Genomic DNA, 13,739 nt, shown 5'->3' on the forward strand with positions numbered 1-13,739 from the left:
GTGAAATACAACCCATTATTTATGCGTTATTATTTTAAACTTGGTGCTTTATCCATTAGTTACATATTCTTACAACACTGCAGTATATGATAAGTATGACATTGTGTAATGTCTTTATTGTTTTGAAACTTCTGGTATTGGATGTTACTGTTAATTTGGATTGTTTATTTCCACTTGTGTATAATATCCTACCTCACTTGCTTGTTGGCAATGTTACACATGTTTCACCATGGCCAATTAAAGCCCCTTGAATTCGAATTAATAAATTGAGAGAGAGAGATGAACCGAAGAGATAAGCTAAGAAGGGAGTTGAAAGGCTAGAAAGAGAGGAGAGTGAAAGGCTGAGAGTAGAGAGAGAGAGCTGAAAGGCTGAAAGAGAGAGAGTGAAAGGCTGAGAGAGAGAGAGAGAGGAAAGGCTGAGAAAGAGAGAGGAGTGAAAGGCGATGAGGAGAGAGACGTGAAAGCTGAGGAGAGAGAGATGAAAGCTGAAGAGAGAGAGAAGGCTGAGAAGAGAGCTGAGAGAGAGAGAGAAGAGAGAGAGAGAGAGAGAGTGAAAGGCTGAGAAAGAGAGAGAGAGTGAAGGCTAGAGAGAGAGAGAGAGAGAGAGTGAAAGAGCTGAAAGAGAGAGAGTGAAAGGCTGAGAAAGAGAGAGAGTGAAGCTGAGAGATGAGAGTGAAAGGCTGAGAGAGAGAGAGAGAGAGAGAGAGAGAGTGAAAGGCTGAGAAAGAGAGAGAGAGTGAAAGGCTGAGAGAGAGAGAGAGAGTGAAAGGCTGAGAAGAGAGAGAGAGTGAAGAGCTGAGAGAGAGAGGAAAGTGAGAAGAGAGAGGAGAGAGAGAGGAGAGAGAGAGTTGAAGGGCTGAGAAAGAGAGGAGAGAGTGAAAGGGCTGGAGAAGAGAGAGTGTTAAGGCTGAAGAGAGAGACGAGAGAGAGAGAGATGAAAGGCTGAGAAAGAGAGACGAGAGTGACAAGGCTAGAGAGAGAGAGAGTGAAAGGCTAGAGAGAGAGAGAGAGAGAGGCAGAGAGTGAAAGGCTGAGAAAGAGAGGAGAAGTGAAGAAGCTGAGAGAGAGGGAGAGAGAAGTGAAAGCTGAGAGAGAGAGAGAGAGGAGAGAGAGAGAGAGTGAAAGGCTGGAAAGAGGAGAGAGGAAAGCTGAGAGAAGAGAGAGAGAGTGACAGAGGAGAAAGAGGATAGTGAAAACAAGCCGACAAGGGGAATGTCTTCGGGTACAAGTTTTAATATTGTAGTGGACAAAGATGAGAAGAATGTTGATGAGGCCAAATGGACTCTGTTCAACTCGCTATTCAAGTTGATGCAATTTTCACCTTTTTTTTTTTTTTGTATATTTTATTATAAATTGTTTATTCATTATTATTATTATTATTTAATCATCTAAACCAGTTCTTTAAATAGCCTATGCCAAAAGTGTTATGTTTCATTTTATTTAGACATTTTCATTGCCTTTTTAAAAACTTCATCAGGATCGTTGGGTTCCCTGCGGGACGTTTGAGCTAATGTAGGCTAATGTGATTAGCATGAGGTTGTATTATCTTTTACCAGATCTAATGTGTTAAATTCTCCTACATTCCTTTCACATTTCCACAAACTTCAAAGTGTTTCCTTTCAAATGGTATCAAGAACGTGCATATCCTTGCTTCAGGTCCTGAGCTACAGGCAGTTAGATTTGGGTATGTCATTTTAGGCGAAATTTGGAAAAAAAGGGTCAGATCCTTATATTATTAACAAATGCGTAGTGAATTCCTCAGGGCTGGTTATTGCCAGGAACCTCACTGTATGTGATATTATCACCATACTTAGGTGCCGATACTATATGGATTGTTGATTCTCACGATTCTATTCATAGGTTGCATGTTCCCTCACAATATTGTTTTGAAGGTTCGTTTTAGGACTGATGCCTGACTGAGCATTCTACTCAATGCATCAATGAGCTCTGGTGAAGATTCCATCCAAAGTGAATTACAGTGGCTTGGAAATACAATGACATTCAAAAGAAGGCAAATAATTGTAAAGTAAATTTGATAATATGATAATGCTGGCAAAGTTGTTTCCTACTAGATATTTGACTACTTTTGAATGTCATTGTATTTCCAGGCACTATAGTGTAATTTAGACTAAACAGTAGTTAGCCTCAGTCCAGAATGACGGGGCTTATCGCCCCTTTAGGGCGCCACTATGGCGCTGGCGATAGAGGGCGGCTCGAGAACCTTCAATACAATGGCACGACGCGACCGAATGATGGAGGTGCAACCTATGAATATGATTTTTATTGCGATTTGATGTTCCAAACATATTGCTCACCATGTCTGCTGCAGAGGGACAAGAGAGAGAGAGAGAGAGAGAGAGACAGAGAGAGAGAGAAGAGACAAAAGAAGAAGGACACGAGGATAGAGAGAGAGAGAGAGACAGAGAGAAGAGAGAGAGAGAGGAAAGAGAGAGATATAGAGAGAGAAGAAGAACAAGATGGGGCAATTTTTAACTTAGGAGGGGGGCATTTTTGGGATTTTGGAGAGATATTTTTTTTTCTTTTGTGAATTAGGGCCAATAATTAAAAGGGAGTTCCGCCCGGAAAAAAAAGCGGGGGAGGAAACCGTGCGTTTTGGGACAATGTTTAAAATTTAGGGAAACCCCGGACGGTTTAGGGGGAGTTGGAAGGTTTCTTATGGCAGGGGACCCGGGAAAGTGCCCCCCCCAACCGGTTTTGGGGCCAATTTTTCCAGGAAAGAGCTGATTACCCCAAGCGTTAGGGGTCTTACATTCTGCAACAACCAATGCTTTACAAGGGGGGGGGGTCCCATTGCCAATTAATTTTTCCACCTTTGGGATTTGAAACTGGGGAGGGACCCTTGGTGTTTTTATTTAAGGGGGGCAAGGTTGCAATAAAACGGGAACAAGTATTTGTAAAAGTATGAGAGAATTCATTTTAGGGAAAAAAACCGGCACGTTTGTATCCCCACAAAAAAAAAAAAAGGGAGGCGCCCCACCAACAAAAGAAACCAAAGATGTGATGAAAGACTCAAACGTTTTGTTTGGTGAGAATCTGTGGATTATCTGCAACTATTGATTATGCTAAGCTTTAAATAAAAGAAATTTGCCAAACGGGTGGAAAAATAAAACAAGTTTTTATTTTGAGTTCTTCCTGTACAATTTGTTGTAAATTATAACCATGAACTTTATATTCATACCCCACAAAGTTTTCCTATTGGATCCCCCCCAAAAAAAGCGCCCCAAAAAACTCATTACCAAAATAAATACTTAGGGGGCCGGGAAAAATTGTAATTTCTACGGGGTCTATCTTGAATTATTTAATACTTTTTTACACTACAAATCCTCGACAGAAAACAAATAATTCCTCCAAAGTCAAATAAACATCATACCAATACAAACATAACCAAATAAAGCAATTTTTCCCAAAAAGGAAACATTTATATCTTATTTATCAATGCTAAAGCCAAAGGGGGAAAAGGCCAGAAAAATGTGTGAAAATTAAAGGGCTTATAAAAAAATAATTGCTTTTAAAGTTGAGGGGATTTCATTAAAGATAAAACCCCTCAAAGAATACAGCACTTTTTTTTTTAAACAATATGAAACGTTGTCGCTAAAATAAAAAAGGTTTGGGGGGGCTTTGTCCCCCATTCTCAACCAAAACAGAATTGGCGACCATACTGACGCACCCTAAAGAGAAAAACCGGGAATGTATGGGGGAAAAAACAAAGTTTTAGAGTACGGTGATGCGCCCACACTTTTGGCGCGCTTTATCGGGCCCGGCCAGGTTTCTTTTTCCCTTTTCTGACATAACCTTGTGGGCCTTTTGTGGGGGGCCCATTTTTCTTATTGAACATCCTGCGTTATTTGTCCAAAAACTAAGGGGGAGGGGGCAACCCCAATGCTAAAAAATAAATTGAGACCAAAAAAAAAAAAAAAAAGGTGGTGGGGCTTAGGGGAAGGTTAAGCGGGTCTAATCCCATGCGTCCTACTTCTCCTCACCAAGAGAACCCACAAAAAAACACAAAAATTTTGATGAGAGGAAAAAGCGAGACAAACATTCCTCCGGGCAACCTTGAACCCCATTTTAACTCGCGCCCCTAAAGAAAAAGCGCCCCAAGAAAGCATGGGGAGAAAATTATTTCCCAGAGAACTGTTGGGTTATAATTCTTTGACCCTCAGGGAGGCGGGTTTGTTGTAGTTTTAGAGGGTTTTTCTTCCTATGCGACGGAGGATGAGGGGGAAAAAAAAACCTTTTAGACTTTTTTATTTTTTTGGCCTTTTATCGGGAGTTTTTACTTTGGGGGACCAACCCCAATCCCTCTGGTTTTCATAGATCTCTTGTGTTTTAACAAGCGCCGGGGTCTTACCCTTTGTTTAAAAAATTTTTTAAATAAAAAATTTTTTTCATTAGCGTAACTCCGTAAAAAAACCAGGGGCATTTTAAGAAAAAACCCTCGTTCAGGGGGAAATAAAGCTTAGTTTTTAAAAATGATTTTCAACCAATGTTTTTTGGGCTAAAAGCTACAAAAACAAAAAATGGGGGAACCCACATTATGGCATTCTTTAAGGGCGTGTGGTAGCCCCCAACTTGGGGGAAAAAATTTGGATTTACGGGAGGAAAAGGGATTAAGGGGTTTTTTCCAGGGTTTTCCCCCAACTTCCCCCCCCCTCCAAAAACCCCCCTTTTTCTTTCCCCAAGACATGGACCGTTCCTAAGGGCTAGATAAATGGGGGAGCTTACGCTAAGGGGCCAGTGTTTCTTAAAGCCCCACCGGTATTTTTGGATTTGGGACCTTGGAATTTTCATTGCCCCGTTTTGGGGGCTTAAGGGTTTTGAATTTGTTAATGGGGAACAATTTTTCCCCCCCCCAGGGGGGCCCTTAGTCCTCACCATTTTCTTTGTTTTTTGTTTTGGTTTGCGAAACAAAATCTGTTTATTTTTAAGTTTCATTTGGAAAAAACTTTGGGGACCAGTGGGCCAATTTTATTTCCCGGGGAAAATTTGGGGGAGGGGCGCAGGAAAAAACCAATTGTTTTACCCCCCCCAGGCCCCCAAAAAGCTGTTGAATTTTGGGGAAAAAAAAAAAAACAAAACCTGATTTAGGGCCAGTTATTTTTTTGGCTGGGTGGGACTTTAACGAAAAAAATGTTTATTTTGGTAAAATTTTATAATTAATTTTTCAATGCATTTTTTTTGAAATAACGTGTGGCAATTGATTTTCTATTTGTTGCTGACCAACCCAAATTATTATATTATGGGTGTTCGGCGCCTTTAGTGTTTTATGGTCCCATGGGGAAATAGTTATACTATTTTGGAGGTGTGTGCTTTTTCAAAAATAAGAAATACTCCTTATATATTTTTTTTTTTTTTTTTGTGGAAAATAAAAAAAACTTCTTTATTTATTAAGACGAAAAAGAGCTTTTGGCCGTTGTTTTTGTGGCTCAAAAGGGCGGAGCGGGCGGGGAGAGGGCGTGCAGGTGTAAAAACACCTTTGGGGTGATAAATTTCTCTGTGTTATGTTCTTTATGTGGGGACCCGAGTTGATTTTGTATTAATTTACTCCGATTTGGGGGTTCCATGGCGGTTGCCCTTACCTCAGTTATTTTTTGTTTTTTTTTTCTTTTATGGCCCAAAAAGTTAAGCTGTAAAAACGGGGCTGTCAGTTTTTTTTTCCCCCCCGCACTTAGCAAAGTGTTTTTTGTATTTTTCTTCTTTTCCCCCGATATTATCTACAATAAGAAACAAGATATAAAAGGTAAGTAGGGGTTTCTTTAGGTGGGGGAGGGCCCTTTAACCTTGACAAGAAAGGGGCCTTGCAATTATCGCTTGGGCATTTTCCTCGTGGGACACCACAGGGGAAGAGGGTATATGGAAAGGGCGAGGGGTGGAACCAGGTGAATATGACCCTTGACAGGTTATTTGATGTGACCAAAAGAATTTTATTTTTTTCTTGGAACTGAGGGGCCATTTTTGCCCGGATCGCGTGGTCTGGTCTTTTTGGTGCGTCGGAAATTCTCCGCACCCCCTTCCTAGTTTTCATGTTATGTCCCTTGTATTTTTTCCTCTGGGAACAAGAGTTCGCATTCTGGCCCCCTTAACACTGATTAAATTTTCAAAAAAATTTCCCCACCACATATGTATCAAGTTTTTAAATACAAAAAAAAAAGGGCGTGCCTTGTCTGAAATCTTTACGACCTACCTAGCATATTGAATAATTTATCTGCGTTTCTTTTCAATCTAAGAAATATAATCCAGGTGGCTTGTAAAAAATAAACAAGGGAATAGTATTAGGAATCCAAAAAGTAACCCCTTCGCATACACATGTAAAAACCCTGAACCCCCACCGCCAAAAAAAAATTAGAAATACACAAAAAACATAGAAAACCCTGCATTGAGAAACGTGGCCCCGATAATTGCTAGGTTCTTAGATATATTCACATAGAAACGTAAACACGGTACAGCACACGGGGGTGGCGGGGGTGGTGGCATATGTCCGCGTGGTAGAGAACGTTAAATCAAGCATACACTAACACACTATGGAACAGGTAGCAAATATAAACTCCCGCTAAGAAAATTTTCCCCTTGCTCTCTGTAGGGGGGGCCCCTAATATAACTTCAGAACTCTCTAAATTAGTTTGAAGAATTACAAGCGGTGAGGTCTCGATAAACTCAAGGCAATAGAGAAATATGAATGCTAACATAGAATTTAAATTAGACTTTTTCTGGTGGGATAACCTGAACCTGACAGTTCATCAACTGATCTGACATAGTTAATCTCTGAACTGACAGTTTAGATCATTCGATAGTTCCAATCCTCTGAACCTGACAGTTGATCCTGAACCTGACAGTTGATCCTGAACCTGACAGTTGATCCTGATCACATTTTCTAATTGGAGTGGCCATCTTTAAGTGTCTTGTCTCAGGTTAATGAATCCCTCTGCATGGTGGACTACTACTATGATAGGATGAGGATGTTTCCAGATGCTTAACGAATGCATAGCGAATTCCCGAGGTTCATTGAGTTTCTGCTCCTGCATTGCTTTTGGCTGGTTATCTGTAAACTGCTGATTGTAAAAAAGGGCTTTATAAAATACATGTTTGATTGATTGACTGACTGACTGATTGATTGATGTATGAGACATGATGACATACTGGTCCAGACTTGCAGCGGTCCAGCAGAGTGACTGGTGGACGGTGACTCGTCTGGTCCGATCCCACTCTGAGTTAGAACATCCACCGTGTACATCTGACCAGGGAGCAGAGAGCTGAAGGGGGAGAAACACAGAAACACATAGACAGAAATCCCAGTCATGCAAAATGACACACAAAAAAACCTGATTCTGCTCTGGTCTATTGATGTTTATCAGCGTTGGCTTCACAACGTCATCTACTGGATGAAATGTGTATTGCCGTGCAGACAGTGCCCTAGAACAGTGGTTCCCAACAAGGGGTATCCTGGGGGTTCTTGGCCTACCCACAGGGGGCACTGGAGAAGACTCATGAGACCATAGGCCTACTGGTAAAATGCACATGAGGGGTTTCTTCAGAGTTACTCCGGGCAGAGCAGAATTCAATTGGTGGTACAGTAACTGAAAAAGGTTGAGAACCAATGCCCTATAAAGTAATATTAAGTGATAGTGATACAGTGGCATCTAGTGGACATAATCAGTATTGCAGGCTGTACGTCAGTGGTTTTCAACTTTATTTTTGGTCACTACCACCAAATACATCATGCTCTGCCCAGACTACCTCCTCATGGGCATTAGACCAGTAGGCCTATGGTCTCATGAGTCTTTCCAAGTACCCCTGTTGGATAGACTAAATACTTTGACAACCACTCAAATCTACTGGCAAACTAGTGATAATAACGTTGAATGGAGCAGAACCTGAAGGCATATTCCATTGTGCTGGTGTTGAGCAGAGCGGTGCCAACTCCTCTACCGTCCCAGGAGACCAGGGAAAGGCGCACCTGGCTGACAGTAGCATGACGAGCAGCCTGAACCAGCCACCTCAGCCATACCTGGGAGGACGATACGTTGACTACCTGCAGCTGATCCACCCGCCGTGGCCCTGACACACACAGAGAGAGATACACAGGTCAGTATACACACACACAACACACACACACACACACCCACACACACACACACCCCCACACACACACACACACACACAGGTCAGTTACTGCACTCACAGGTCAGTTAATGCACTCACACACACACACATTCTAAACTACACTTTACATAAAACAGTGACATCGTCACTGTACTGAAGCATGCACAGTCCACTCACTGGTGCGTATGAGAGCGATGGCTGGCTGGCTGATATCGTTGCCGTTGGTGTTTCGTTTCACTGAGAAGGTAGAGATGTTGTATAGCAGGCCAGGCACCAGGCCCTGCAGCTGATAGGTAGACTGCTTCTTGTCCAGGAAGTCAGTCTTCCTGGTTCCATGGCCTCGGCCCAGGAGATCCAGAGGAGCGTAGGTCACAGCGAACCCACTGACCTATTCATGGGTGGCATGTTCGTTTTAGGACTGAAGCCCAGCAGAGCTTTCTACACAATGCAGTCTCAATATGTGCTAATGAACATTTCGTTTGAAGTGCGTTACTGTGGCTTGAAAACACGATTACGTTTTTAAAAAATCGCCAGGTTCGCTTTCGAGGCAGTAGAACTTTAACTAGCTATCTAAGATTGAGGGGGAGAGCGCCGACATTTTAGCTAGCTAACGTTAGCATTGCTAGCTATTTCTGAAAAACGTTGCTAGCTCATGACAACATTGCCATCTCTCGAAAGTAAACTTGACGACATCATAATGATAGCAAAGTTATTTTCTACGAATTTAGCAATATCATGATATTTCCAGGCCCCTATAGTATAATTGCGATGAAACAGTCCCCTTTTCAGAAAGGCGTCAATATGCTGCGGCATCTGTAGTATGTTGATACAGTAACTATGGCAACGACGTGACGGAGCTGCAACCCCATGAACAAGTATTCAAGGTTTCAGACTACGTCCTTGATGGCACCCTATTCCCTATATAGTGCACTACTTATGACCAGAGCCTCTGAGGGTTATACTACAAATAAGGATCAATGAGTTAGCCAGCTGACTTTTCTGTTGTTGCTAAAGATAAGCACCATGAAATAAATGGGCAATGGTGTAAGGAATTGTTTATCAAAGTAATCTCTCTAACTCATTGATCTAGCTTGGTAATATACCCCCCTTGTTCTCACTGGTGAAAGAGGTCTTCTGACCTCAATGGGTTAAATAAAAACAAATGTATGAATTAAACTGACCAGGCTCTGAGAGGAGGGGTCTGGCAGGTCCCAGCGCAGCACCACCTCATCCTCCTCCACCCGTAGTACATGCAGACCAGAGGGAGGCAACAGGTCTGGGAACAGTGGTAAAATATCATTGGTTATTTCTACCACGAAGAATAGACTTGGTATTGATTGATTGATACATTTATTGAATTTATCGGTTTCTTGAATGAAAAACCAATAAGATAATTGATAGTCGATAAGACAGCTGAACGTGATTGACTCTCACCTCTCTCACAGTCCTTGCCTGTGTGACCCACTTTGCAAGCACAGCTGTAGTTCCCTTTTCTGTCGCTATGGCAGAGGCCTCTGTTCCCACACGGCTGCAGTACACAGGGATTCTCCACTAGGGGGAGTCAGAGACCATCTGTCACCACGATGTGCTGTTTTGTTACTACCACCACAGTAGAAGAGACTGCATCCAAAATGGCACCACAGGAGGTCGGTGGCACCTTAATTGGGGAGGACGGGCTCGTGGTAATGGCTGGAGCAGAATAGGTGGAATGGTATGAAATACATCGAACACGTGGTTTCCATGGTTTCCATGTGTTTGACGCCATTCCATTCACTCCGTTCCAGCCATTATTATGAGCCGTCCTCACCTCAGCAGCCGCCACTGAACGACACCCTATTCCCTACATAGTGCACTTCTACCTACATAGGGCCCTGGTCAAAAGTAGTGCACTATAGAGGGAATAGGGTGCCATTTCAGACTCAACCGGTATAGCTCTACTCACATGACTGGCAGTGGTCCCCCAAGAATCCTTCTTTACACACACACAGGTAGTTGTTCCTGGATCCCCGACACACACCGCCATTCAAACAGGGGCTGGACTCACACCTGTCCTGTTCTGGAGACACAACACACTCAGAGACAGGAAGGATACAGCTGGAGGGTTACAACTGGAATACAGCTGGAGGGATACAACTGGAATACAGCTGGAGGGATACAACTGGAATGCAGCTGGAGGGATACAACTGGAATACAGCCGGAGGGATACAACTGGAATGCAGCTGGAGGGATACAACTGGAATACAGCCGGAGGGATACAACTGGAATACAGCTGGAGGGATACAACTGGAATACACTAGTCTAGTGGTTTAAGAGGTAGAGTCAGTAAACTGGGTGTAGTTCTAGGGTAGAGGTAGGTCAGTAACTGGTGGTAGTCTACGTGGTTAAGAGTAGGTCAGTACACTGGGTGGTAGTCTAGTGGTTAAGAGTAGGGTCAGTAACTGGTGGTAGTGGTTAAGAGGTAGGGTCAGTAACTGGGTGGTAGTCCTAGTGTTAAGAGGTAGGGGTCGTAACTGGGGGTGGTTTTTTAAAAAAAGTTTTTTTCCCCTTAGTTGTTTAGAAAAAGGGTTTAAGGGTTTGCGAGTACTGGGTGGTAGTGGTTAAGGGTAGGTCAGTAAAACTGGGTGCTAGTCTAGTGGTTAAGAGGTAGGGGCCAGTAAACTGGGGTGGTAGTGGTTAAGAGGTAGGTGTCAGTTAACTGGGTGGTAGTGGTTAAGAAGGTAGGGTCAGAAACTGGTGGTAGTCTAGTGGTTAAGCGGTAGGGTCCAGTAACTGGGTGGAGTCCTAGTTGGTTAAGAGGTAGGGTCAGTAACTGGGTGGTAGTCTGTTGGTTAAGAGGTAGGGTCAGTCCTGGTGGGTAAGTGGTTAAGAGGTATGGTCCAGTAACTGGGGGTAGTCTAGTGGGTTAAGAGGTAGGGTCAGTAACTGGGTGGTAGTCTAGTGGTTAAGAGGTAGGGTCAGTAACTGGGTGGTAGTGTTTAAGAGGTAGGGTCAAGTAATGGGTGGTATCTAGTGGTTAAGAGGTAGGGTCAGTAATGGTGGTAGTCTAGTGGTTAAGAGGTAGGGTCCAGTAACTGGTGGTAGTGGTTTAAGAGGTAAGGGTCAGTAAACTGGGTGCTAGTCTGACGTGGTTAAAGAGGTAGGGCCAGTACTTTGATGGTAGTGGTTAAGAGGTAGGGTCAAGTAACTGGTGGTAAGTGTTAAGAGGTAGGGTCAGTTAACTGGGTGCTAGTCTAGTGTTAAGAGGTAGGGTCAGTAACGGGTGGTAGTGGTTAAGAGGTAGGGTCAGTAACTGGGTGGTAGTGGTTAAGAGGTAGGGTAGTAACTGGTGCTAAGTCTAGTGGGTTAAGGAGGTAGGGTCAGTAACTGGGTGGTAGTGGGTTAAGAGGTAGGGTCAAGTAACGGGTGGTAGTCTAGTGGTTAAGAGGTAGGGTCAGTACCTGGGTGGTAGTCTAAGTGGTTAAGAGGTAGGGTCAGTAACTGGGTGGTACGGTCAGTAACTGGGTGGTAGTGGTTAAGAGGTAGCGGTTCAGTAATGGGTGGTAGTCTAGTGGTTAAGAAGGTAGGGTCAGTAAGCTGGGTGGTAAGTTCTAGTGGTATAAGAGGTAGGCGTTAGTAACTGGGTGGTAGTGTGTAAAGAGGTAGGCCGTCAGTAACTGGGTGCCTAGTCCTAGTGGTAGAGTGGGATAACGTGGTAGGTTTAGAGGTAGGGCTCAAGTAACTGGGTGGTAGTGTTAAGAGTAGGGTCAGTAATCTGGGGTAGTGTAGTGTCCGTAGTGGTAGTTAGAGGTAGGGTCAGTAAACTGGGTGGTCAGTGCTTTAAGAGGTAGGGTCAGTAACTGGGTGGTGTAGTGGTTAAGAGATAGTGTCAGTCAACTGGGTGCTAGTCTATGGTTAAGAGGTAGGGTCAGTAACTGGGTGAGTGGGTTAAAGGTTAGGGTACAGTAACTGGGTGGTAGTCTAGTGGTTAAGAGGTAGGGTCAGTAACTGGGTGTAGTCTAGTGGTTAGAGGTAAGGGTCGTAATGGGGTGGTAGTGGTTAAGTAGGTAGGTTCGTAACTGGGTGCTAGAGTCTAGTGGTTAAGAGTAGGGCCAGCTAACTGGCGTGTAGTGGTTAAGAGTAGGGTCAGAACTGGGTGGTAAGTGGGTTAAGAGGTCGGGTCAGTAACTGGTAGTGTAGTCTAGTGGTTAAGAGGTAGGGTCAGTAACTGGTGGTAGTGGTTAAAGATGTAGGGCAGTAACTGGGTGGTAGAGTCTAGTGGCTTTAAGAGGTTAGAGTCAGTAACTGGCGTGGTAGTGCTAGTGGTTAAGAGGTAGGGTTCAGTAACTGGTGTGGTAGTCTACGGTGGTTAAGGAGTAGGGTCCAGTAACTGGGTGGTAGTGGTTAAGAGGTAGGGTCAGTAAACCTGGGTGGTAGTCTAGTGGTTATAGAGTAGGGTCAGTAAACCTGGGTGGTAAGTCTAGTGGTTAAGAGGTAGGGTCAGTAACTGGTGGTAGTCTAGTGGGTTAAGAGGTAGGGTCCGTAACTGGGTGGTTAGTGGTTAAGAGGTAGGGTCAGTAACTGGGTGGCTAGTCAGGTTAAGAGGTAGGGTCAGTAACTGGGTGGTAGATTCTAGTGGTTAAGAGGTAGGGGTCATGTAACTGGGTTGGTAGTCTAGTGGTTAAGAGGTAGGGTCAGTAACTGGGTGGTTAGTGGGTTAAGAGGTTAGGGCAGTAACTGGGTGGTAGTGGTTAAGAGGTAGGGTCAGTAACTGGGTGTAGTGGATTAAGAGGTAGGGTCTAGTAAAACTGGTGGTAGTTTATTGTGGTTAAAGGTTAGGGTCAGATAACTGGGTTGGTAGTTCTAGGGTTAAGAGGTAGGGTCAGTAAATTTGGCTGGGTGGTAGGTCTAGTGGTTAAGAGGAGGAGTCAGTAACTGGGTGTAGTGGTGAAGAAGGTAGGGTCGTAATGGGTGGTATGTCTAGTGGTTAAGAGAGGTGGGTCAGTAACTGGGTGCTAGTCTAGTGGTAAGAGGTAGGGTTCAGTAACTGGGTTGGTAGTTCTAGTGGTTAGAGTAGGGGTCAGTAACTGGTGTGTAGTGGTTAAGAAGGTAGGGTCAGTAACTGGGTGGTAGCTCTAGTGGTTAAGAGATGGTGGTCAGTAACTGGGTGGTAGTGGTTAAAGAGGTAGGTCAGTAACTGAGGTGGTAGTCTCAGTGGTATTTAAGAGGTAGTCAGTAAACTGGGTGTAGTCTAGTGGTTAGAGGTGTAGGGTCAGAACTGGGTGGTAGTGGTTAAGGAGAGTAGGGTCAGCAAACTGGGTGGTAGTCTAGTGGTTAAGAGGTAGGGTTCAGTAACTGGGTGGTAGTCTAGTGGTTAAGAGGTAGGTGTCAGTTAACTTGGTGGGTAGTGGTTAAGAGGAGGTAGTAACTGGGTGGTAGTCTATAGTGTTAATGAGGTAGGTCAGTAACTGGGTGGTAGCTCTAGTGGTTAAGAGGTAGGCATAACTGGTTGGTAGTGGTTAAGAGGTAGGGTCAGTAACTGGGTGGTAGTCTAGTGGTTAAGAGGTCAGGGTCTAGTAAACTGCGGTGGTAGTGGTTAAGAGGTAGGAGGTCATACTGTAAAGGTTGCTGGTTTAATCCCGAGC

General features: G+C 43.9%; 1 protein-coding gene across 1 annotated transcript in view; it reads right to left on the bottom strand.

Annotated features, from left to right (window-relative positions):
• Positions 1–13,739, bottom strand: part of sned1 (sushi, nidogen and EGF-like domains 1) — a 67,262-nt gene that overhangs the window by 19,826 nt on the left and 33,697 nt on the right. Inside the window, 6 exon segments of the mRNA XM_070446831.1 lie at positions 7,156–7,268; positions 7,890–8,073; positions 8,296–8,506; positions 9,300–9,394; positions 9,553–9,669; positions 10,061–10,174. Of these exon segments, the coding sequence (XP_070302932.1) occupies positions 7,156–7,268; positions 7,890–8,073; positions 8,296–8,506; positions 9,300–9,394; positions 9,553–9,669; positions 10,061–10,174 (834 nt within the window).

The sequence above is a fragment of the Salvelinus sp. IW2-2015 genome, linkage group LG15 (assembly GCF_002910315.2).
Source record: "Salvelinus sp. IW2-2015 linkage group LG15, ASM291031v2, whole genome shotgun sequence".
NCBI lineage: Eukaryota > Metazoa > Chordata > Actinopteri > Salmoniformes > Salmonidae > Salvelinus > Salvelinus sp. IW2-2015.